The 24,381-nt window shown below is 36.2% G+C and overlaps 1 protein-coding gene across 2 annotated transcripts in view; it reads left to right on the forward strand.

Moving 5' to 3' along the window:
- FBXL4 (F-box and leucine-rich repeat protein 4) overlaps window positions 1-24,381 on the forward strand; it is a 76,193-nt gene that overhangs the window by 42,653 nt on the left and 9,159 nt on the right. For both annotated transcript variants that reach the window (XM_011956449.1, XM_011956450.1), the window contains 2 exons: window positions 1,571-1,815; window positions 8,318-8,531. In XM_011956449.1, coding sequence (XP_011811839.1) covers window positions 1,571-1,815; window positions 8,318-8,531 — 459 coding nt within the window. The remainder of the gene's footprint in view (window positions 1-1,570; window positions 1,816-8,317; window positions 8,532-24,381) is intronic.

Here is a 24,381-nt window from a genome sequence, read left to right on the forward strand (position 1 = left end):
AGAACTTAAAGTATAATAATAATAATAAAAATCTTTTGCAATTTAAAAAAAAATAAAATAAAACATTAGCAACTAGAAGTGGGGTATTTGGCCAGAGGAAATGAGTATTTGGTATATGTATTATAGGTCAAAACACACAAAATAGCAGATATGTCATATGAACAAGTCTAAAGATATAATGTATAACATGAGGATTATAGTTAATACAATTGTATTGGATCAGAGATTTGTGTTAAATAAGTAAATTTTAGCTTCTCTTGTCAAGAAAAAAGTATATGCAACAATATATGTGAATTTCCATCACTATAGCAACCATTTTACCCTATTTGTCCCATAATATTATGATGTAAACTTAAAACATACACAATAAAGTGTATTTAAAATAAAAAAAAAAGGAAACAACAGATGCTGGAGAGGATGTGGAGAAATAGGAACGCCTTTACACTGTTGGTGGGAATGTAAATTAATCAACCATTGTGGAAGACAGTGTGGCAATTTCTCAAGGATCTAGAACTAGAAATACTGTTTGACCCAGCAATCCCATTACTGGATATATACCCCAAGGATTATGAATCATTCTACTATAAGGACACATGCACACGTATATTTATTGCAGCACTGTTCACAATAGCAAAGACTTGGAACCAAGCCAAATGTCCATCAGTGATAGACTGGATAAAGAAAATGTGGCACATATACACCATGGAATACTATGCATCCATAAAGAAGGATGAGTTCATGTCCTTTGCAGTGACATGGATGAAGCTGGAAACCATCATTCTCAGCAAACTAACACAGGAACAGAAAACCAAGCACTGCATGTTCTCACTCATAAGTGGGAGTTGAACAATGAGAACACCTGGACACAGGGAGGGGAACATCACACACTGGGGCCTGTTAGGGGATAGGGGGCTAGGGGAGGGATAACATTAGGAGAAATACCTACTGTAGGTGATGGGTTGATGGGTGCAGCAAACCACCATGGCACGTGTATACCTATGTAACAAACCTGCACATTCTGCATATGTACCCCAGAACTTAACAGTATATATATATAAAGTTTTATATATATAAAGCTAAGTGTTCCTGGCACAGGTACACTTTCACTTTGGAGCTAGGCCTGCTAGGCTTTAGTAGCATTCTGTGTTTCTTTTTGTCAAAACTGTTAAAATGTATCATTGTCCTTACCAATCCCCACTGGACTGTAAGCACTCTGAGAATGGGTACTCTTTCTTTTCTGTCCCCAGTGTCTGGCATGTAGTAGCTGTTCAGTGATGTTGAGTATGACAAATTGTATTATTCAATAGATTACCAAAATGTATCTTTGCACCTAAGAAAATGAGTAGGCAATATGTGCTGAGTATACTTTGAACAGTCTTGAAATGTACTATAGTCAAATGCATGCATGATTTCTTCTCTTTGGATAATTCCGTTGAATGTTTTTATTTACTATATGAAAATATTGTTATAAAATGTATGACATTTTATTCCTTATTAGATCATGTTATATGTTTCATAAAATGATACTGCTTTTCATTCTTGACGATCTTGGTTTCTCTGTCTTATTTAGCTTATTCAACTGATTCTGAATCATCTTACACTACCAGACTTGTGTAGATTAGCACAGACTTGCAAACTACTGAGCCAGCATTGCTGTGATCCTCTACAATACATCCATCTCAATCTGCAACCATACTGGGCAAAACTAGATGACACTTCTTTGGAATTTCTACAGTCTCGATGCACTCTTGTCCAGTGGCTTAATTTATCTTGGACTGGCAATAGAGGCTTCATCTCTGTTGCAGGATTTAGCAGGTTAGTACAAAGGCTTGATGAAGTTTTTTTGTTTTTTTTTTTTCCCCAGCAGCAGCCTATACTTATTATGTAGTGGTTTTCATAATAAAAGTTTGAAATTATGTAACATGTACATTACAAAAATAAAAAGGAAATAAATTTTGAGTGTCATGTTTAGAATGCTGCTGCTTATAAATGAGTGTCGGGCGGATCACGAGGTCAGGAGATGGAGACCATCCTGGCTAACATGGTGAAACCCCGTCTCTACTAAAAAATACAAACAAACTAGCCGGGCGAGGTGGCAGGCGCCTGTAGTCCCAGCTACTTGGGAGGCTGAGGCAGAAGAATGGCGTAAACCCGGGAGGCGGAGCTTGCAGTGAGCTGAGATCCGGCCACTGCACTCCAGCCCGGGCGACAGAGCAAGACTCCATCTCAAAAAAAAAAAAAAAAGAAAAATGAGTGTTTTACTATCCCCTTCAGCTAAATTTTATATGACTATTAAGGGAAACTATACCGTTTACTTCAGGGCTCCTGTTTCTTTTCTTCTTTCTCATATTTTCAGCACAGATGATTAGCGCATTTTAAAAACTATTTCCAAATCAAAATATACCTCTCTAATGTGATTTGTCAGAAATGGAAAACAATTTATTATAGAACATTTTTAATTAAATCTTAATTACATGTGCAATACATCACCCAGATTTAGAAGCTCATTTAAACTAATTATGTTGAAAATGCAATTGCATGCTAAATAGGCGACCACACTTGCAGACCTGCCCAGGTGTTTCTGCTCCTTTCTATTTAAGCATTTCGTTTCCTTACTATTAAATGTCACCTGTTAAGTATTTGAAAGCTTGCACAAGTGCATGTTCATTTAGTAATGCCACAGTCATTTTTCTTAGGCTACAAACAGGAGTTTTTCTCCTAACCTTGATCATGGTTTTTGTCATGGTATGTTAAATATAATCCCAGTATTTTCACGAAGTTAAATAATGAAGGAGTAGAAACTTTAGAGAAACTTTCTGTTATTTTTAATTAATGAATACTCATGTATTCTATTTTTAAAAACGAAAAATGAACTATAGCAATCCCTACACATATCCCCAGTGAATACATTCTAGAACACTGGTTTATGAATTAGAAATTCGTATATAGAGCCTTGTTTCCTCTTAACTCAGATTATAAAAATAAAGATGCAGTTCCAGAAATAAAGATTTGATATTGTTAGATTTAAATGAAGTAATGATGTTTGAAGTAGTAACAATGTGTTCCAAATACTGACCTTGATAGTTTATGCATCAGAGTGAAAAATAAACCAAGCAGTAATGGCTAGTAGCACGTGTTGAAACCATGGATGCACTGAGTTAGTTTCTTTTCTGCCAGAAATTGAGCCAGGGGAAGGGGTTCATTGCTAGATATTTGGCAGCTGTCCAGTGAAACAGAGTTTAGTCCTTTCTACTTCCCCTTGCCCCAAACACACACATTTCAAATTCTTTTCTCTGCTAATAGGACTAAGAAAGAACTGAAGCTAATGAAGGCTGTGAATATTTAGAGCATACATTATCATAAACCAAGGCTAATTGAATATGAGAACAGATAGAACAAGTGGTGTCAGTAAGCATTATTTTACATTATATAGACCTTTGGGGTATTTTAATCACCCTCATAGCTCTTTCCCAATGTTTTCCATTATTCAGAATTTATTAAATGTTTGTTTTCACCCTTTGTGTGCAAGGAGTTTCAGTGGGTGTTGATCGTATACAGAGACATATGAGATATGTAATATAGTTCCTGCCTTCAGGCTACAGAGAAGATAAAGATATTAAGATAAACATATAAGCATATCCCTTATTTATTTTTATAAACAGAATAACAGGGTAGTAACTAAGTGTAGACATTAAAGAAAACATTGATCATGAATGACTGAAGTCCAGCTTCACTGGCAAAGTGCTGCATATGACTGTGATAATGAGTAAAATATAAAGCTAATATTAATCAATTTTTAAGTTTCTTTATGTAGCTTCTTCTAGCGCATGAGAAGAAACATCAGTTATAAGAAGAAAACTTAGCCATGCCATTTAAAAAATTTTTGTACTAGTAATGCATAAAGATCTTTTGCAAAGTTAGAGTTTCTGTCTACTTCTAACCCACAATTTATCTTCCATTTTCAACTCACCCAGGGTAGTTGCTGTAGAGCAGTTTGAATAATCAGAACAAGCCATATATAGATTTAAGTTTTTATATTTTACTGTAGTATTTCAGCCAGTAAAATCATAAATCTTGATGGCATTCCTTTAAGTCGTAGTCACTATTCCCATTAAGAAAAGAAAAAGTTGAAGTAAGAGGAAGAGAGAACCTTTTCTTGGGCAGGGCGTGTTGGAGTTTTCCCTACTGATTACTGTTGGCCCCCATGACTTGACTGCTGAATTGATAGTTACTATGGCTTGTAGGCAGCATTCCTAGAATAAACAATAAATATGCATGGCTTGATTATTAATGAGCAATCTATGAATAAGTATGGTCTATTTATGCTCATTACTATGAAGAAGACTTATTTGTAATATTTTAAAGAAGGAAAGCACATTTAAAAACTAGAGACCAATGTTGATGAGCTGTTTTTTGAACAAATCTTTGGGAAAAAGTTTCATGTGGTTTATTTTTGTTGCTTAAAAGCCTTATCTTACAAGTCAGAACTGTTTAACTGGATTTTAAATAACTTTTTAGGAATTTTTATTATTCATCATAGCAGAGAAATAGGTTACATTGGAATAAAGAGAACTTAAAACTTTTAATCAGTTATTAAAATCTTAATCTAGCTACAGATTTGTGATTTGCTACTTTGAGTGCTGTTCATGCATATCATTACTCATTAAAATCACATCTATTATAATTCCACTTTTCTAATATGGTTCCCTGAAGTCTTAGATGTTCCTTTGCCTGCCTGCCTGTTTGTGCTTTAGAACTTAATTGTATCATTCTGTTCAAAAAGCTTTAGGTTCATTGTTTCCCTACCATTTTTCTTCAAATAGTTGCTGAATGGCCTTGATCTCCCCCTCAGTTATGTGTGGGTTTTTACTCTAAACCCCTCTTACTTGTTCTCAGTAGTTTATATTCACTCCTTTAGGAAACATTCTTGGATGCTTTCTAGATTCGAGAACTTTTTTAGATATTTTGACATAGAGCTAAAGTTTTATGATATGAAGAGCTTATTTCCTACTAATATATTTATTCAGTTGCCTGCCTATATTTTATACAGTTGTGTCTTAGATTGTCAACTCTAGAAAGTAGGCACCATTTTAAGATGTTCTTTTCCCTCCTTTTTTTTTTTGAGATGGAGTCTTGCTCTGTCGCCCAGGCTGGAGTGCAGTGGCGCGATCTCCACTCACTGCAAGCTCTGCTTCCTGGGTTCACGCCATTCTCCTGCCTCAGCCTCCCATGTAGCTGGGACTACAGGCGCCTGCCACCATGCCCAGCTAATTTTTTTTTTGTATTTTTAGTAGAGACCGGGTTTCACCGTGTTAGCCAGGATGGTCTCGATCTCCTGACCTTGTGATCTGCCCATCTCGGCCTCCCAAAGTGCTGGGATTACAGGCTTGAGCCACCGTGCCCGGCCTTCCCTTCTTTCTATCATTGTTGGATAGTACCCCTATACAATTAAGCAGAAGTTTTGTTTTTAATGGCTTTATTTTGGATCAGCTATGTTAAATAATGTTCCAAGTTATTTGGGATTAAGATTATCCTGAATTTACTGTTTTAGAAAACTTGGTGAGGGTCAGCTAAAAACCATGAGATTAGGAATTCAGAAGTCATAGATATTTTATATCTAATTCTTCTCTTACTTTTTATACTTCAGGCAATTTCTGAGGACTATTACCTTTTATTTTGTGATAAGTGGACTCAAATCGTTCATTCATGTGATCTTAATTATTTTAGGGTGCAAGTTACCATTTAGTAAATTACTTCTTATGTACTTGTATTGTTCTGGACAAATTAATTCACCTCATAATGATAAGCAATTTATTTTTCTCTCCAGAGATTCCTTTTCTCATAGCAGGAGACTAGTCTGGGATTGTTTATATGAACTTAGGTCCTCTCATAAAATCTTCAGTGTAAGAACATACTTGATGAGCACAATGTAGAATGAATTGACTGCAGGAAATAAACAAACTGAGTTCTCCTTTCAAATGATCAGTGGCACAGTTGAGATGAATAGATACATATATGTAATTATGCATTAAAATAAAACCTGCATGAGGAGCATTAAGGAAGGAAGTAAGAGCTGTGTGCAGCTAATTGAGTCTGCTACTGTCTCTGCCCTCTAGGGATGTAGATATGAAAAGGTAGGTAGTATACATTTTGAAAATTTAAGTAGAGATAATATGAGGGTATTAATCAAATAATCTCAGAGTAAAAATATGCAATACAGGATTCTTGATAAAGAGAAAGAAAGAAAGGTAGTATAGGTATAGACTTTATCTCATTGTGCTTTCAAATTTTATCATTCATGAAATCAACTTGGGAAGTTTCCTATTGTCTGCTAACAGTTTGCTTTCTGGTATAAAGCCAGAGTCTTTATAGTGACATACACTATGTGAACTGTCCCTCATCTCTGCTCTACTCATCTCTCCATCATTTTGTGCCTCCTGTATCCCCCATCTCACTGTTCTTCACTCTGCTTGTTATCCTGCCCTGGACTGCCCTTCCCTTTGCCTAGAATGCTCCTCCTCCAGATACCTGCTTTGTCACCCTCTCGCTTCCTTCAGGGTTTTACTCACCACATCTCTGAAGCTTTTCTGACTACTCTGTCCATCCTTGACACTTTCTGTTGCGCTTCCCTGCTTTTATTTTCTCCTGGGCACTTTTCACGAATTTGCGACTTACTTTACGCATTTGGTTATCTTCTCCGTCTCTCTTCAAAACATTAGTAAGCTTCATGAGAGCAGGGATTTTGTTTTGTCCACTGCTATCTCCCCAGTGCCTAGACTGTTACCTGGATGATAGTAGAAGCTCAGTGCATATTTGTTGAATGAATGAATGAATGAATGTGCTTCATGCGAACTGCAGTTTAGCTAATACAGCTAGCAAAGGAAGCAGCAGTGAGAGGAGTTGGAGGAGATCCAAGAGAGGCAGTTACGTAAGGAGTGTCAGAGTTTTAAGGAAGGAGTGTGCAGTTGTATGAAATGTCACAAATTAAGTAATACAAGTTTGAATTTAGAATAAATGGGTGTTCAGATGTAAATAAGATGTGCGGGCTACTGGGTTATTTACAGTATTTAAATTTGCAGCAACTGAATTTTTTTATTGTTTAAATGTGAATTGGCCAAGATTTAACTTATACTTAATGTTTATGGGGTGCTTTGACCTTTAAAAACTGCATTTGCATAGTATTTCAGCTTCAATTCCACTAGGCAGTGTGGTGAATGTTGTTACATACTTCAAGTCTGCATTTACAGCTGAGGAAATGCTAAGATTTGGGTAAATGCCTTTTCCAAGGTCTCTGCTAGGAACTAGTAGAACAATGCAAAAAACCACATCTTTTAACCAGTGTTACGTGATTTATTTACACAACTAATCTGATGTAGTCAATTTTATTTTGTATGTGTACTTGTAAGCTCATTAAATCATTTAGGAATAAAGACGTGGCATAAATTGACTAACAGTATATTGCTGATGTGACACTGGTGGGAAGATTATGTCAAGAGACCTGGACAGTCATAATTGGTGCACTGTTAAGAGGGTTCAGTTTGCTTAGTTGATAAAGTTTCATGGATTCAAATACTGCTAGATTCATGTTTACTTTTAGATTGTTTTCAGGGGGTGATCATGGACAGGACTATTTTTCCCCCAGCTATAATATAACTGAGATAAATATTGTGATAATTACTCTGATAAAGCATTTTGTGACCTTCATCTTGGATGATTTCTATATATTTTATGTGAAGCTGCAATTGAATGTTTTCAACATCAAGCAGTCTAGCTGCTAAATAGTAACAGCTGCAAGGACCCTAACAGTGCTCTAGTTAAACCCACATAGACATTTTCTGAGTTGAGAGAAGCCTAGTCTGATTTGCTTTGAGGTTACTTAATTAAAGTTGTCACTTTTATGTGCAGTGTTCAAAATATATTATCCAGTACTGGATAGGTACTGTTGAGGGGGAAATATCTCCCAAGAGTTTAGAGTTTTGTTATGTTTTGATTTTTTTTTTTTTTGGCTTTACCAACTCAGATGTGAATTATAGGTAAGTAGGGAAAATACATCTTATACTTTCTTAATTTTCCACTTAGCATTAGCTGACTTTTTATATGATGTGAATTCATTTTATCCTCTCAAGTTGATTTTTTTAGCTTAACCATTCATATTTCAGCATGCAGTGAATAAGAATTTAAGCAAAACAAATTTTACATTTTCCCTAATAGAAATCTGTCCTTTTAAATGTATCTGCTTAGAGTTGCTAAAATTGCAAAGTTCTTGCAAAAATATCTTTTAGTTTTATAAAATTCACATGGAATGTTGTTTTTGCAGGTTTCTGAAGGTTTGCGGATCTGAATTAGTACGCCTTGAATTGTCTTGCAGCCACTTTCTTAATGAAACTTGCTTAGAAGTTATTTCTGAGATGTGTCCAAATCTACAGGCCTTAAATCTCTCCTCCTGTGATAAGCTACCACCTCAAGCTTTCAACCACATTGCCAAGTTATGCAGCCTTAAACGACTTGTTCTTTATCGAACAAAAGTAGAGGTAAGAATAATTCATAATTTTCATCATTGCTATTATAGTAGCCAACTGAATATTTAGTTTTCTGTAATTACTCATAATGTGTTTTTTAGATTTTTAAATCAAGTTTATGATGCCATCTGACTACTCTGAAATCATTAGAGCTGATTCAGTCATTGTGAAGTTATTTCAAACCTAGTGTGTTTTGAAATTATAAGGAAATGTTCTTCTCTGTGCTCTTAAAATTTTCGTGATGCTATTCATGTTCCCAGGAAAAGAAAGAAACAGTTGGTTGAGGTCAGCCAAAATGCTGGCAGGGAACGAATTAGAGAAAGGTAGGAGGATAGTGTGCAAGAGGACATTTGCTTGCAGCGGGGGGAAGCAAAGTGGTATTTATCCTTGCCCAGACTTAGGGGTTAAAATTTGTAATACCATAGTTAATGAGTCTCATTAAGAAATGGAATCATGTCATATATATTAGTCTACTTGCTTTTTCACATAATATCTCTAGAACATGTTTCCAGGTCAGTGCATATATTATCTAACTCTTTTACTGTAATAGCATATGTTATACCATAATCTATTTAACATTCTCCAAATGATCAACAGACTAGTTGATCAACATTTGATTTTTCCAGTGGTTTTCCTTTTACAAACTACCTAGCACTAAGATCCTTCTGTGTGTAGTTTTTTTTTCTTTTTCTTCTTTTTTTTTGAGACAGAGTCTCACTCTGTCACCCAGACTGGAGTGCAATGGTGTGATTTCAGCTCACTGCAACCTCTGCCTGGCCCGTTCAAGCGATTCTCCTGCCTCAGCCTCCTGAGTATCTGGGATTACAGGCGCCTGCCACCATGCCCAGCTAATTTTTGTATTTTTAGTAGAGACGGGGTTTCACCACCAGCCTGTGCATGGTTTTACACATACTTACTATTACTGCTATTGGATAGAGTCCTAGAGGTGGTACTGCTAGGTTAAAGAGTATGTGACTGGGCCCCTGTAGTACACACTGTCATGTATTTGTTCCCTCTGCTCCACACGTACTGGCTTTCTTTCTATTCCTTGAATGTTCTGACCTGGTCCCAGCTCAGGGCTTTTGTTCTTTTGCCTATCTGAAATGTTTGTCTAGCTCATTATGGCTGCCATTTTTTTAGCTCAATGTTCAACTTGTATATTTTTTGGAGATAGCTTCCTGGACACTCATAAAATATAGCACCCCTTCTAGTTTGTTTCCTTCAGTTTTATTTCCTTTTTAACATCCTTGTCACTCTCTGACGTGATACTTGTTTTCTTGCTTGTTTTCATTCTTCTCACATTAGGATATAATGGTAGAAGACTTGTCGGTCTTTTTCATTGCCGTGTTTCCAGAATCTAGAATAGTACTTGGTAAAGATTGGCCGTTCAGTAAATATGTGTTAAGTAAATGAATAAAGATAACCAAATTACTTTTCCAAAATGATATACCAGTGACTTGGGAGACTGCATTAGTTCTGGTGGGAATGGTTTGGTTCCCAAGAGAGCAGGTTGTTGTAAAGTGAGAATGCCCTTTGTGTTTGACCTCTTTGCACTGTCTGCTTCCCCTTTGATCTTCTGCCATGTTAAGACACAGCAGGAAAGCCCTTACCAGAAGCCGAGCAGATGACAGTGCCATGCCCCTTGAAATTCCCAGCCTGCATACCTGCGAGCTAAATAAACTCTTTTTTCTATGAGCTACCCAACCTCAGGTGTTTTGTTATAGCAACAATGAATGAACTAAGACGGCATCGTTCTCAATTTTGGGCAGAATATTTACTAGACTTTAGCAGGTAACCTGGCATGGTGGAAAAAAGACTTTGATTCTAGTTCTAGCCCTGCCAACGATAAGCTTGGTAATCTAGGTGAAGACATTGTCTCAGATTTCCAGATTTGTTATTTGTAAAATGAAAGAATTATTGTCCCAGAATGCCAGATGATACTAGCCTGTGTTTTCATTGGTCTGTGGTGAAATGACTCCCCATTTGTGTGGGTATAAAATTGTTAGCTATCTTTTCTTGGGTAGGACTGTTCATTCTGAAATTATGCCATGCCTGCTTTTTATTGGCACATTTACTATTTTATGGGCCTGTGTACTATAAACTGAAATCCTCTGAGCAAGGAAGATTTAAATGCCCCATTTAAAAATTTCTGATTAATAAGAAATATAGCACACATAATTATTAAATGTAATTATTAAATGAGCCTTTGAGAAGAAAAATAGGGTAAAAACCAAAAAAAAAATTAACTTGCTAGACATCTTTTATCTATGGTGGCTTGTGAAAATATATCCCATGAGATGCTTTTGAAATGTTATATAGTAATGTGATCTAAGTGTCAGAGAATTATTAAATAGTCTACAGTTTTCTTGAATTTGTCTCAGACTGATAGATATGACTGACTTTTTTAAGTGTGATTTGTGAGGATTAAGAAGATTTCATATCTCAAGAGTGGAAATTTATACATATGTACCTAAGTCTAGATAGCATAAGCTCTGGTTTTCCTCAGTTACTTAAATATGAATGTAAAATCATTGTATGAATGTATTAAATAAAATTTAGGTTGTACCCTCTGTTACTTCCTATTAAATTTTTTTATTGGCCCATCTGGTAAAATGTCATAAACACTACACAATTTTTCTGACATTGAATATGTAGAAAAAAACTATAAAATTGAGTTTTCATTGATGTATGGTTGACTTAAAATTAAAGATGCTGTTATTTTAGTGATATAAATGGCAAATGTGAAATTGAGAAAGTCTTACCCAGGCAGTGTTTACTTTTAATGCTTCCCAACTCATTGCTTTCTACCTATACTTCACTCACTCCTGTTATTATCTCCTCATCCTTGGGATCTATATCAGAGTCCCACATGGGCACTAAGTAAATCAGAAAAAGGGGAGATGGCAAAATAATCAGCTGGTTTCTTTGAAAACAAACAGAAGCTACAGCACTGGTATTCATATCAATCTGTAAACACCTCCATTGTCACTTAAGCAAAGTGTTATGTCACCTCCTTCTTCCTTTGATACACACCTTTCACCTTGCACCTAATGATGTTGGTGGATGAGAGCAAACAGAGAATGAGAAGGCAAGATGTAGGAGACTGGTCTCTCTTTAAACGTTCCACATATTCACTAGCAGTATATTCTCATATTCTAGACTCTGTTTTGAAGAAGGAGCAGTACTTGATTGCAAATGCCTCTGCTTGCTCTAAGGACATACATGAAAAGAAAAAGAAGATAACAATTGTAGTTTTCTGGGAGATGTTATTTTGTTTTAAAAGGGCTACAAATTATCCAATACCACTTTAACCCTGTTATTCTGAACCCCAAAAAATTCTAAAATAAGCAAAAATTAGTATGACAAAATAATGGATTGTATTATAGCATGTTAACCTCACAGAGACCAGTTTATGATACAACACAGTTACAGTTTATGTGCCTTTACATAATTTACATTAGTAAGGATAGTATATTTATGCCATTTTACAAGACTTAGACAAGTCCATATGCATAGTGAATAAAGCTTTTGAAGATTTTGGAGACCTGGATTTTTAGTCCCAAAGTTTGGGAAAACCTACTGAATGTATTCTGTTGGCTGTCCTAGACATTTTGCATTATTATTTCTTTATACCAGTCTGAATAGGGTTGGTGGTATTCTCATCTTTACACATAATTAAATTAAGGTCTCAAAAGATTAATAAATTGGCTACTGGCACAAGCCATAGAGTCAGGATTTGAACTCAGGTCTTGTGGCCTTGATGTGGTAGTTAAAATCATAAGGTGTATAAAAGCATAGAATAGTAGTTATTCTGATAGCTTGGCTATTTATCTAAAACAAAGATTTTCTTTACTACTTATTATTTCTAATTTGTAGTTGGTAAGGAGATACAGCATAGTAACTAACATATACAACATTATAATCCATGATAAAATACAAACTATGAAGTTTGTATTTTATAAATATCTTCTGAAGGAAAATGGATTTTTTGTCTTTTTACTATGAACAAGCTTAGTTTGAAGTCTTAGTTGTTCTGAATTTATAAATCACAATTTGTTATTCAGATTACATTTAGAAACATTTAAGTGAAAGTTTGTAGAATCAATACATAATTAACTGCTTTAAGCAAATAGTTTATACAGGCCTACTCTCAATTTTATTCTGTAATGGAGAGCAGCATTGAGACAGATAATCCTCAAAATAATTTTGACATGTAAAATGATATGTTGTTGATAGCTAGGGGATGTGTTCTTAAGTGGTTAGCCATAGCCAGGCATGCAGCAGGTCTGATGACTCAGTAAGAATGAGACCTCAGGAGAATAGAACGGTGGCAGAGTCAGAATTGTCTTGTATGCTGGTAGGTAAATTCTGGGATGCTGATGTGATCCCTCCTTGTGTCAGTGGTCGTTCAGAATTTTTAGCCTTATAAGATAGTAAAATATAGTTCAGCTTGGTTTCTTAATTTATTTCATGAGATCTTTTTCTTTCTTTAGATGTGTTTAGGATTACAATGAAAAATGACTTCATCAGAGAAATAACAAATGTCTTATTAATTTAGCAAAGAAAATTCACTAAGTAAGCTATGTGCAGAGTCAGTGGCATGTATTTGTTGAATTTCATTAGATGCAGAGCATTAAATACATGCCTAGTAAAGAACAAGATACTATTACATTAATAAAAGACAGAGTGAACAGGTATACAGTAAGCCCAAATATATGCTAGCATTGTCACAGGCTTGTCCTTAGTTGGAGGATGATCTGCATTGGGAAACCTTTCTAGAAGAAATTACCATTGAGCTGAGATTTATGCCCTGTTTACTGTGTGATCCCAGAATTACTAGTGAAATGGGTTGGTAAATAGGGTAATTTTTTTTCCTCCTGAAATTGGTGCATCTTTTAGAGTTGAATAGACAGCACTTTCTGCAACAGAGGGGAACTTAGACAGGAAGGACACTCTAGTTGTGCTTAGTTTCTTCTACCATCCGTGGCATGGAAATAATTAGGTATTATAATGATTTAAAGGAGTTAAGTTCAGTCTTTTTGGTTCTTTTCTTCTCTATTCATAATATTCTTATTATGTACGATAAAACATTGATTCCAAGTACTTCTTTAACCATACATGATGATGTATTTTCGTGAAAGTAGAGCTGTAAAAATCTAGCCCATCCAGCTGGGCTTGGGGGCTCATGCCTGTAATCCCAGCACTTTGGAAGGCTGAGGCAGAAGGATCACTTGAGATCAGGAGTTCAAGACCAACCTGAGCAACATAGCGAGACCCCATCGCTACAGAAAATTTCTAAAATGAAAAACTTCAGCCTGCCGTGGTGGTGCACGTCCGGTCCCAGCTACTCAGGAGGCTGAGGCAGGAGAATAGTTTGAGCCCAGGAGGTCAAGGCTACACTGAGCTGTGATTGTGCCACTGCACTCCAGCCTGAGTGACAGAGCAAGACCCTGTCTCAAAAATAAAATAAATCTGACTCATTAAATAGATTTTTAGATACTTGAAAAAAACTTTTATTTTGAAATAATTTCAGACTTACAGAGAAATTGAAAAAAAAATGATTTCTTTTGTACTTTCACCCAGGTTCCCCTACTATAATACATAATTGTTTTATTGAACCATTTGAAAATAAGTTGAAAACATCATAACCCTTTATCTCTGGGGCATTATAAGTGAAAGACATAATTTGCCCCTGAAAGGGCATGTATCTGTAATCTACTTTCAGCTACTTGTATTATGGGCTGAATTGTATCTCCCCAAAATTCGTACTTTGAAATCCTACCCCCCAGTACTTAAGAATGTGACTGTGTTTGGAGACAGGGTTTTTAAAGAGGTGATTAAGGTTAAATGAGGTCATTAGGGTGGAGCCTAATCCAATATGACTGGTGTCCTTAAGGAAGAGGAGATTAGGACACACACACACAAGGAAGACCATGTGAAGACAATGGAAGAAGATGACCCTCTACAAGCCAGTAAGAGAAGTCTTAGAGAAAACCAACTCTGTTGACACCTAGTTCTCAGATTTCTAGCCTCCAGAATTGTAAGCAAGTAAATTTCTGATGGTTAAACTACCTAGTCTATGATACTTTGTTACAGCAGCCCTAGAAAAGTAATACACACCTTGTATAGGATAGCATAAGAAAAACTTTTTAACATAGTGCATGAGAGTGTCTTTAAGATAAGTCCCGCACACGTACTAAAACAATCTGGACTAGTGTTAGAAGTTTGAACCTGTTTACCTTTCCTCTGTTAGGGGAAAAAAAAAATCTGGAGTCAGGGGTGAGAGTGGGGCATGATAGGTAGCTCAGTAAGAATGTTATTCTGTTGCTTAGCAGCAGACTAGAAAACCAGGAGTGTTTTTTAAAAGTTGGAGTTATAAATGGAACACCTGCATCCAGTTTTGATTGCCTCACTTCAAGAATGATAGAGCATAAATTGAAAGAATCTGAAGAAGTGAAAAAACTGATGATAGGTATTGTGGGGGACTAGTATATGACAGTAATCCGTAAGTATGGTTCAGCATCTGTTTAGTTGGCCTGCTCGGCTGTGTCGACAGTTTCAAGGACCCCTCTGCTTTTATCTTCATGAACTAGAAGACAACAAAAGAAGTTGATCTTTACTTCTGTAGGATATTAACACTCTCCTATTTTTTTCTTTCTGTGCCAGTTTATTTGGCAGATCATATATATGAGTAAAATTGCACACCACCCTGACTGTTGATGAAAGCGGCTGGGCTTTCTACAAAAGATGTATTAACTGTCTTTTGAAAGAGTGCGATTTAATTTAGTGCTATGAATTTGTTTTCTGACATGTGTATGTGGTGGTCTCCTTACTGCATTCTTATTTGATTTAAACAATACCTTATTGTATTTTGATAAGTAGAGCAGGGATGGCCTTTCTTTTAAAAGAGCCATGGCAACTAACCAAGTCAGACTATAAGACCAAACTTACTGGCAAATGAAGAGGGTGGCTTCTCACTTACAGAGCCAGTGCTGATAACTAAGACGAGGGTGAGAAATTAAAATAGAAAGAACTGGCTTCGGTCACCTAAATTAACTAATGCACGCTGTTGTTAGTTGTCGTCTGAAATGCAGTCTATTTAAAACAGAAATGTTAATATAGCTAGATAATATATAAAACAAATATATTAGTAATTATTTTGTTCTTAAACACAATCAAGAATCAGTAGTTTTAATAGCTGATAATAAGTTTAATTATCACAGATAAAACTTTTTTATCACAGATACAACAAACTTTCTTAGAGTCCTTGGTACGTGTCTGTAGGCTATATTTCTGTATCCTGATTGGCCTTGTAGAACTTTCAATGGGAATAGGCGACTTGGTGGGGTATGTGTGCCCTGAATGAATGGGTTGTAGTTGAGTTACAGTCAAGAAGCCTAACTTGTGAGTGCAGTGGTGGAGGAGATCATCTTTTAATGGGGGGCAGACTCCTTATCAAACACAACCATGACAGTGACCAATAAGCCAGGTATAAGAAATCTACCTGGAAAGGACACCATTCATTAGAGATGGCTGATTAGCCCATCCTCTCTGTTGGCATGTCCTGAGGAAAGCCAAATTAAAGTTACAGGACTGAAATTTGTAAACTGTCATGTATTTTATTTTATTTTATTTTATTGTAGAGATAGGATCTCACTGTGTTACTCAGGCTAGTCTCAACCTCCTGGGCTCAAGTGATCCTCCTGCCTCAGTCTTCCAAGTGCTGAGATTATACGCATGAGCCACCACACCCAGTCCCATGTCTTTTTGACTGCAAATCTCTGCATCCATTATAGGTTGTTATACAAATTGATCACTTGATTGATCAGTTGATCAGTTGAGTATCTATGAGGAAAGATGTATTCGACTATATTATTGTAGGAAAGATCCAATACAGTGATAAAAATAGGCTTCAAAATGAGACTGCAGGGCAAGGCAAAGGTGTGTGAACATTTAGTCTTAGGTTTTGTTTCATCACACACAAGAATTTTAAGAATTTGACAAATTATCTGAACCTGAAACTGAAACTTGTATGTTAGAGCTAAAATTCTGAGTCTGTAGTCTAGGGTAGCTATTAAACATCTACAGTTAGGTTTAGAGAACTTTCTTCTTTTTCCTCAAAGGCAGTGTAAGGAGCTTTATTAATTTTTATGATTTATGATATTTAGCCTTTTCTTTTTAGAGTTCTGTCAGAATTCTAACTCCCCACCACAATGTTGATCTTAAAGTTGTGAAAGACAATATTATTTTCAAGTTGTGATTATGTATCAGTGTATAATCTATACCATATTGTGTGTTTGAACTGTATAAAAGAATAACTTCTAGTAGATGGTTCATAGTAAATCTGGATAAAGTAATTGAATTTAAATATTCTAAAATGGTGATTATTTCTGCATATGTTTAGTGTCAAGTACTTTAAATAGTTCTCAAAATACTTCAACTTTTTTTTTGGTTTTTGTTTTTGTTGTTTTTGAGACAGAGTCTCGCGACGCCCAGTCTGTAGTGCAGTGGAGCGATCTTGGCTCACTGCAACCTCCGCCTCCCTGGTTCAAGCGATTCTCCTTCCCCAGCCTCCCGAGTAGCTGGGAGTACAGGCATGTGCCATCATGCCCAGCTGATTTTTATATTTTTAGTAGAGATGGGGTTTCACCGTATTTGTCAGGCTGGTCTCGAACTCCTGACTTCAAGTAATCTGCCCATCTCAGCCTCCCAAAATGCTGGGATTATAGGCGTGAGCCACTGCACCGGACCTTCAATTTTTATTCTATATTCTTCTTCACTAAGTTTATTGAAATTGGAAGAGGAGCAAAACAATTTTTAATTAGAGAAAGATTTACACTTATATATATATTTTACACTCCAGTAATTGAGTGGTTGTGTTCTTAGGATTTCTTTGGAGATATTTGTTATGCAAATTTATGCATTTTCATTTAGTAAATATACTTTTATAAAATTTCACCTTCTTACTCGGAGATAGTGCTCTGATGTGTTTGAAATGTGTTATAATCAATGAAAGTATATTTGTTTCTGATGATGTTATATAACTAGTCTATATTTTAGCTAGTCTTTGTCTGTAATATGTACACTTGTTACCTGGCCCTTATTAATATGCGTTCTAGGAATCATATTTTAGAATGGAGAATACTAATTTGGAATCCTACTGTCCTGTATTGAGTGTTATAATTAAGGGTTACATTCTTTATTAAAGATAACCAACAATTCTTAACATTGAATAAAAAAGGTCATAAACTAGTTGTAACAGCTAAAAACCTACATTAATGTAAAATAGCAAGCATATTACTACATACATTAATTATACAAGGTTCTCAGTACATTATAAAATGTACAGGTATGCATAAATATAATTCTAAGCTATACATCTGGACTATCTAAAAGTTATATATGAGTATAATAAACATCAGTTATTTTTATTAAGTATTTTTGCTTAGCACTTTAGAAGTCTGGAGGGTGGGAAGTTATGAAGTTTATGGATAGCATTTCTTAAAAAGCTGTCAATGAAAATTTGAATTCATGCCTTTTATCTATTAATAACTTTCTTCGTAACAAGTAAAGGCATTAATAATATTCTTTATAACTGAATGGCACTTCATATCTGCATACACCAAACTTCCATATCTGTTATCCATCATTTCACTAACTAAATTGTTTTTGAAATTGAAATCATTCTTGTTTTTTTTTTTCTTTGAGACAGGGTGTCACTCTGTCGCCCAGGCTAGAGTGCAGTGGTATGATCTCAGCTCACTGCAACCTCTGCCTGCCGGGTTCAAGTGATCCTTCCAGCTCATCCTCCCAAGTATCTAGGACTATAGGCTTGCACCACTGTGCCAGGCTAATTTTTGTATTTTTTGTAGAGATGGGGTTTTGCCATGTTCCCAGGTCTCAAACTCCTGAGCTCAAGTGATCTATCTGCCCACCTCAGCCTTCCAAAGTGAAATCATTTTCTTAGCAATAGTCATTGTAATCATTGTAGTAGTCTTGAGTATTTGGAGGCTTCACTGAAGGACGCTAAAGGGAATAAAATTGCTAAACAAACAAGAAGGCAGTTGTGAAAGTAGGAGGAAACAGTCTTCCTCCTGTTACAATCATCAGAGTATGATGTTTATGGACTAATTCCTTTACAGTCCTTTTGTGAGTTGTAGAGGATGGTCTGGAACCCTGATGCTGTAAGCATGCTTTACAGTTGTTTTTGCTTAATTGCATTAATAAAAACTGTTCACATTGAACTTGTCTCTTGCTTTTCTCTCCAGTTATAATTTGTTATAATATTTTTCTGTTTACTTCTTTACCTTTGGCATTTTGCTATCCAAAACGGCTGAGTGTCATGTAACCCACCTGAATATTTAATTGTGTGTTTACTCTTCCAGTTTGGTCCCAGGTTGAGAAGCGTATGCTTCTTTACCTGGATGTGTGGGGAGTTGTTGAATTTATTACTTAAAGTTATCCATTGGGTTTTGAAGCTGCTGAACAGGGTTAATAGGTAGATTTTAGGTGGAATGTAAAATAAATCTTTCTTTATGAACATGTATTCTACTGCTAAATGACAGTGTGCACCTAGAGTATGTTTTGGTAATTCTGTAGAAGAAATAATTATGGTCACTCCTTAGTGAATTCCTTGCCATAGTTGTTTAAGTAAGGTTGCCCTTTGTTTGAAAATTACAAACTCATTTGAAATGAGCCTTACATTATTAAAGCTGCTATTTTAATTATGTTTTAATTTTATAGAACTACTCTTTTACTTCCATTGAATGAGTTTTCAAGACCTAACCACAGAATATGTAGACTTGGGGACCTGAAAGATACTTTGTGTCTTGAATCAGAGGTTCATATAATTTTTCACTTTTCATTTCTGAATAAATAAAATACTGTGCCATTTTCATAGTACACCTAATAATACAGCTTTGATCCATCCATTTGTGTGTCCTAGATATGTAGCAGTGCTGCATATACTTATTATAGTAGAATTGTTTTGTTCTCCTAAGTAGATATTGGCAAACTTTTTCTGTGAAGGGCTAGGTAGTAAATACTTTAGGCCTCGCAGGCCTCATGGATTCTGTCACAGCTACTCTATCCTGCTGTTGTAGTGTGAAAACAGTCATCAACAATACATTAATGAGTGGGTATGTCTATGTTCCAATAAAACTTTATTTACAAAAGCAGGCAATAGACTGGATTTGGCCTGTGGACAGTAGTTTGCCAACTTCTGCTCTAAACTATTGAGTTGGTGCTCTCTACAAAATCAGGCCCTTTTATATCTGGAAATGAAGAGTTAATTTCTCCATAGTTTATTATCTTTGCTTTGACATCAGTAACAACATTTTAATTCTGAATACTAATAGCATGGAGAAAGAATATTCTAAAGATATTTTAGGAGAAAATGGGTTAACTGGATTTAAAGACATCAACTGGTTCCATAGGCATGTTCTCTAAACCTGGGTACTCCCACAGTCTCTGGCTTTCACTGATGAGCTTTGCTGGAGAAAGCCATGAAATTGTGTTAATCTGTGTTTACTCACCTCAGTGCTGCCTGTCAGCCCTTTGATTTATCTCTATTTGACTTCTTGTTAATTTCTCACAGTATCTCTTCCAAGGTCATTGTCGTTCTTTCCATTACCATCGCCTCCATCTCGCAATATCTTGGTCTCAGCATTTGATCTCATATCTCTTATTCAGAAAGATCAGTTATATCACTCAACATAAATCTCTTGTTCTATGTTCCTTTTCAAGCTGAGGATTTTAAAAATGATAGTTCTAATATGAAATGATTTTTAATTCCCAGTTTAATGTACAGACTGATATAAGTTACTGTAAAATATTTGCTGTGAATCCCTCTTTTATGACTTTAAATTCTCCCAGAGAAAATAATGCATCTACTTGAAATTCTCCCAGAGAAAATAATGCATCACAAATGTTTTCTAGACATATATAGTTAGACTTTAGTTCAAAAATGAGTTAGGACAATATGCTGTTAGGTCTGTGCCTTAAAGTTACAATCTTTAAGATACGCAATAAGCAAAAGTTGTGATTTCCCTGAGGAACAGTCCAGACAGGTTAATATAGTATTCTTGACAATAAATATTTTTTTCTTACTCTTACCCTACTTTTTTTGTTTGTTTGTTTTGCAGACAAGTTCTTGCTCATTCGCTCAGGCTGGAGTACAGTGGCATGATTGCAGCTTATTGCAGCCTTGACCTCCAGGTCTCAAGCAATCTTCCCACCTCAGCCTCCCAAGTAGCTGGGACCACAGGCATGTGCCACTATGCCTGGCTAATGTTTTTATTTTTATTTATTTATATCTTTTTGTAGAGATGAGGTCGCACCATGTTGCCCAGGCTGGTTTTGAAATCCTGGACTCAAGCTATCCTCCCTCCTTGGTCTCCCAGAGTGTTAGGATTATAAGCATGAGCCACCACACCTGGCCTTACTCTTACTTTTAATTGAAAGTACTGATTCTATAGGGAATTTATCTCAAACTATATCATGAGAATCCTATTGTCCCAGTCTAGGGATAATCAGCTAGGTGACAGTGTTCCAAGCCACCCCACCCAGGAGTTTGGATGGAAGTCTTAGAGAAAGAAGAGATTTTGTTCTGGGCAGATACACCAAAAAGTATATAGTAACCTGCCATCGGCCATGCCTTCTGGTCAGAACTGAGCTAAGTCTTCTACTGGTCCTGCAGTATCCACAGTGCCACTACAGAGCAGGACCTCTGTACCTTCAGCAGAAGTCCTGGTTCTAGAAGGGGGCAATGTGCAAGACCCTTAAACAAGGAGGAATAAAAAAAGATGGGGTTGGGAGATGGCAGTTCAAAGAAATAAGTGAAAGCACCTTGTGAAAAAGAACTAGAAATTTTGAAACATAAATAGACTAAAACAAGAACACATAGTTGTGAAAAAAACTGATTAGAAATCTATCAAATAGTCACTAGGAACTAATAAATAGATGGGATAAATTCTAAATTGGACACAGGATTGCTAAATTAGAAGAGAAGTCTGAGGAATGTACTCAAATTTGTAAAAGTTACGTCAGGAACTGCTGTAAGGTTTATACACACCCACACAATTTCAATCTCTGTCTCACACACACACACACACACACACACACACACACACACACTCACACACTCCTAAGGCAAGGCAATCCTACTCATTTAATAAATATATATTGTGCCTACTATATACTAGTGACTCTGTTATTTATCCATTGCTATATATCAATTGCTTCAAAATTAGTGGCTTAAAACAACCTGCATGTATTATCTCACATGTTTTCTGTGGGTCAGGAATCTGGGAGTGGTTTAGCTGGGTAGTTTTGGCTCAGGGTCTCTAAGGAGGTTGCAGCCAGGTTGTTATCTGGTGCTCGAGTCATATCAAGGCTTGACTATGGCTGGTGGCTCAGCTTCCAAACTCAGGGTGATGGTGGTACAGTTCCCCTTCAGCTTGTGGCCAAAAGCCCCTGTTCTCTCCACACAGGCCTCTCCACAGGCTGCTTGAGTGTCCTCATGACATGGCAGCTGGCTTCCTCCAAGGGAACAAGTTGGGAGGGAGGAAGCCAAGACAGGAGCCACAGCCTTTTTATGACTGTATTAGGAGGGTTCCGAATCAGAACCAATAGGAGGTAAAGATATTTATTATAAGGAATTGGCTGACATCATGATGAGGCTGGCGAGTCTCAAAATCTGCAGGACGAATTGGCAAGCTGGAGACCCAGGAGAGCTAGTGTAGTTCTAGTCTGACAGGTAGCAGGCTTAAGACCCAGGAAGAGCTGACGTTTCAGTTTACATCCAAATTCAGGAAGAAATCAGTGTCCCAGTTTGAAGGCCATCAGACATTGTTTTTTTTCCTGAATTTGGAAGAATTCTCTCTTATTTGAGGGAGGGTCAGCCTGTTTGTTCTATTCAGGTCTTCAACTGATTGGATGAGGCCCATCCACAGTAGGTAGGGCAATGTGCTTTATTCAGTCTACTGATTTAAATGTTAATCTCATCCAAAAACAACCTCACAGAAACACCCAGAATTGGCAGGGGGCAGTGGCTCACACCTGTAATTTCAGCAATTTGAGAGGCCGAGGCGGGTGGATCATGGGGTCAGCAGATCGAGACCATCCTGGCCAACATGGTGAAACCCCGTCTCTACTAATAATACAAAAATTAGCTGGGTGTGGTGAAACGTGCCTGTAATCCCAGCCACTCGGGATTCTGAAGCAGGAGAATCTCTTGAACCAGGGAGTCGGAGGTTGCAGTGAGCTGAGATTGTGCCACTGTACTCCAGCCTGGGGAGAGAGTGAGACTCCGTCTCAAAAACAAACAAATACCCAGAATTATGTTTAACTAAATATCTGGGCACCCCATGGCCTAGTAAGGCTGATACATAAAATTAACTATCATAAATGTAATATTCAAAGTGACCTGTATCACCTCTACAATATACTGTTTGTTAAAAGTGAGTTGCTAAGTTAAGCGCGCTCTCTCAAAGGGAGAAGAATTAAGCTCTACCTCTGGAAGGAAAGCGTATAGAGTAACATGTGGACATATTTTTCAAACCACTCTAACCTCTGGTACTAGGAGACTCCAGTGTTCATTGAATAGAAGTTACTGAAGAAAAAAATGGAAGGAATGGTAGAGAAGTAATATTTGAAGAGAGAAATGTTTAGAATCGTCATCTTTCATGAAGAGAGATGAGTCTTCAAATCAAAATGGGCACTTGGGGTTTTAAACAAAATAAATGAAAATAAATTTTTAGACAGATTGTGATGAAATTGTAGGAGATCAAAAATAAAGGGACAAGAGCTATCAGAGAGAAAAGATATATCACCTGCCGAGGAAAACAATTAGATTGACAATAGACTTCTTATCAAGTAAGAGACTGATAAGCAATGGAGTAATGTTTTCAAAGTGTTGAAAGAATGTAACTGTCATCTTAAAATTCTAAGTCTAGCTAAACTTTCATTCAAGATTGAGGACAAATCTCAAATATGCACAAAGATTGGGGGTAAATATTAAACTAAGTTATTTAACTTTCACTGTGATTCCCCATTTATAATGATAGGATAAGTAAATAACGATATTTACCTTACAGGCTGTTAACTTTTCTCTTCACTGTTACATCCTAAGTGCCTAAACAGTGCCTAACACATAGTAGGCATGCAATAACAGTTTATTAAATGAATGGATGAGTTAATAGGATTGTTGTGAGGATTTATATATATAAAGAATTTACAGCAATGCTGCCTGACATGTTAATAAGTACTCAGTAAATGTTTGTTCTTAAGATTTTATGACCCATAGACACTCAGAATGACTAAAAATATTTCTCAACATAAAGAAAAATTCTGCAAGGAAGTATCAGATATAAAAAAAATTATGACACAGAAATTGATAAAAGGCTAGTAAATTAACTAATGACCACGGAGAGGAGATTAAGAAAAATTAATCTTTTTGTATTATTTCTAAAAGTTAAAAACTGAAACCTTTAAGGTGATTCTAAAGTTCACATGAAAGAGCAAAGGGCCAACAGCAGCTAAGAGATGTTTGAAGAATGAGGAAAGGTTATTTGCCATACTAGATTTAAAGACTTATGAACTATAATAATTAAGACAGAAATGTTGGTACAGAGAATGGAAAATAGACCAGTGAAACAAAATGACCCAGAAGTAGACTCATGCATATATGGAAACCTTATATATGATAGAAAGCATTACAAATCAGTGGATACAATGGAGTCTTCAGTAAATCAAACTGGAACAATGTGGGGAAAATGAAATTTGATATCCTACCATATAAAAATCAGTTGTAGTTGGGTTAAAAACCTAAGTGCAAAAAAGAAAGACTTTAAAACTCTGATTT

The sequence above is a fragment of the Colobus angolensis genome, unplaced genomic scaffold (genome assembly GCF_000951035.1).
Source record: "Colobus angolensis palliatus isolate OR3802 unplaced genomic scaffold, Cang.pa_1.0 Scaffold418, whole genome shotgun sequence".
NCBI lineage: Eukaryota > Metazoa > Chordata > Mammalia > Primates > Cercopithecidae > Colobus > Colobus angolensis.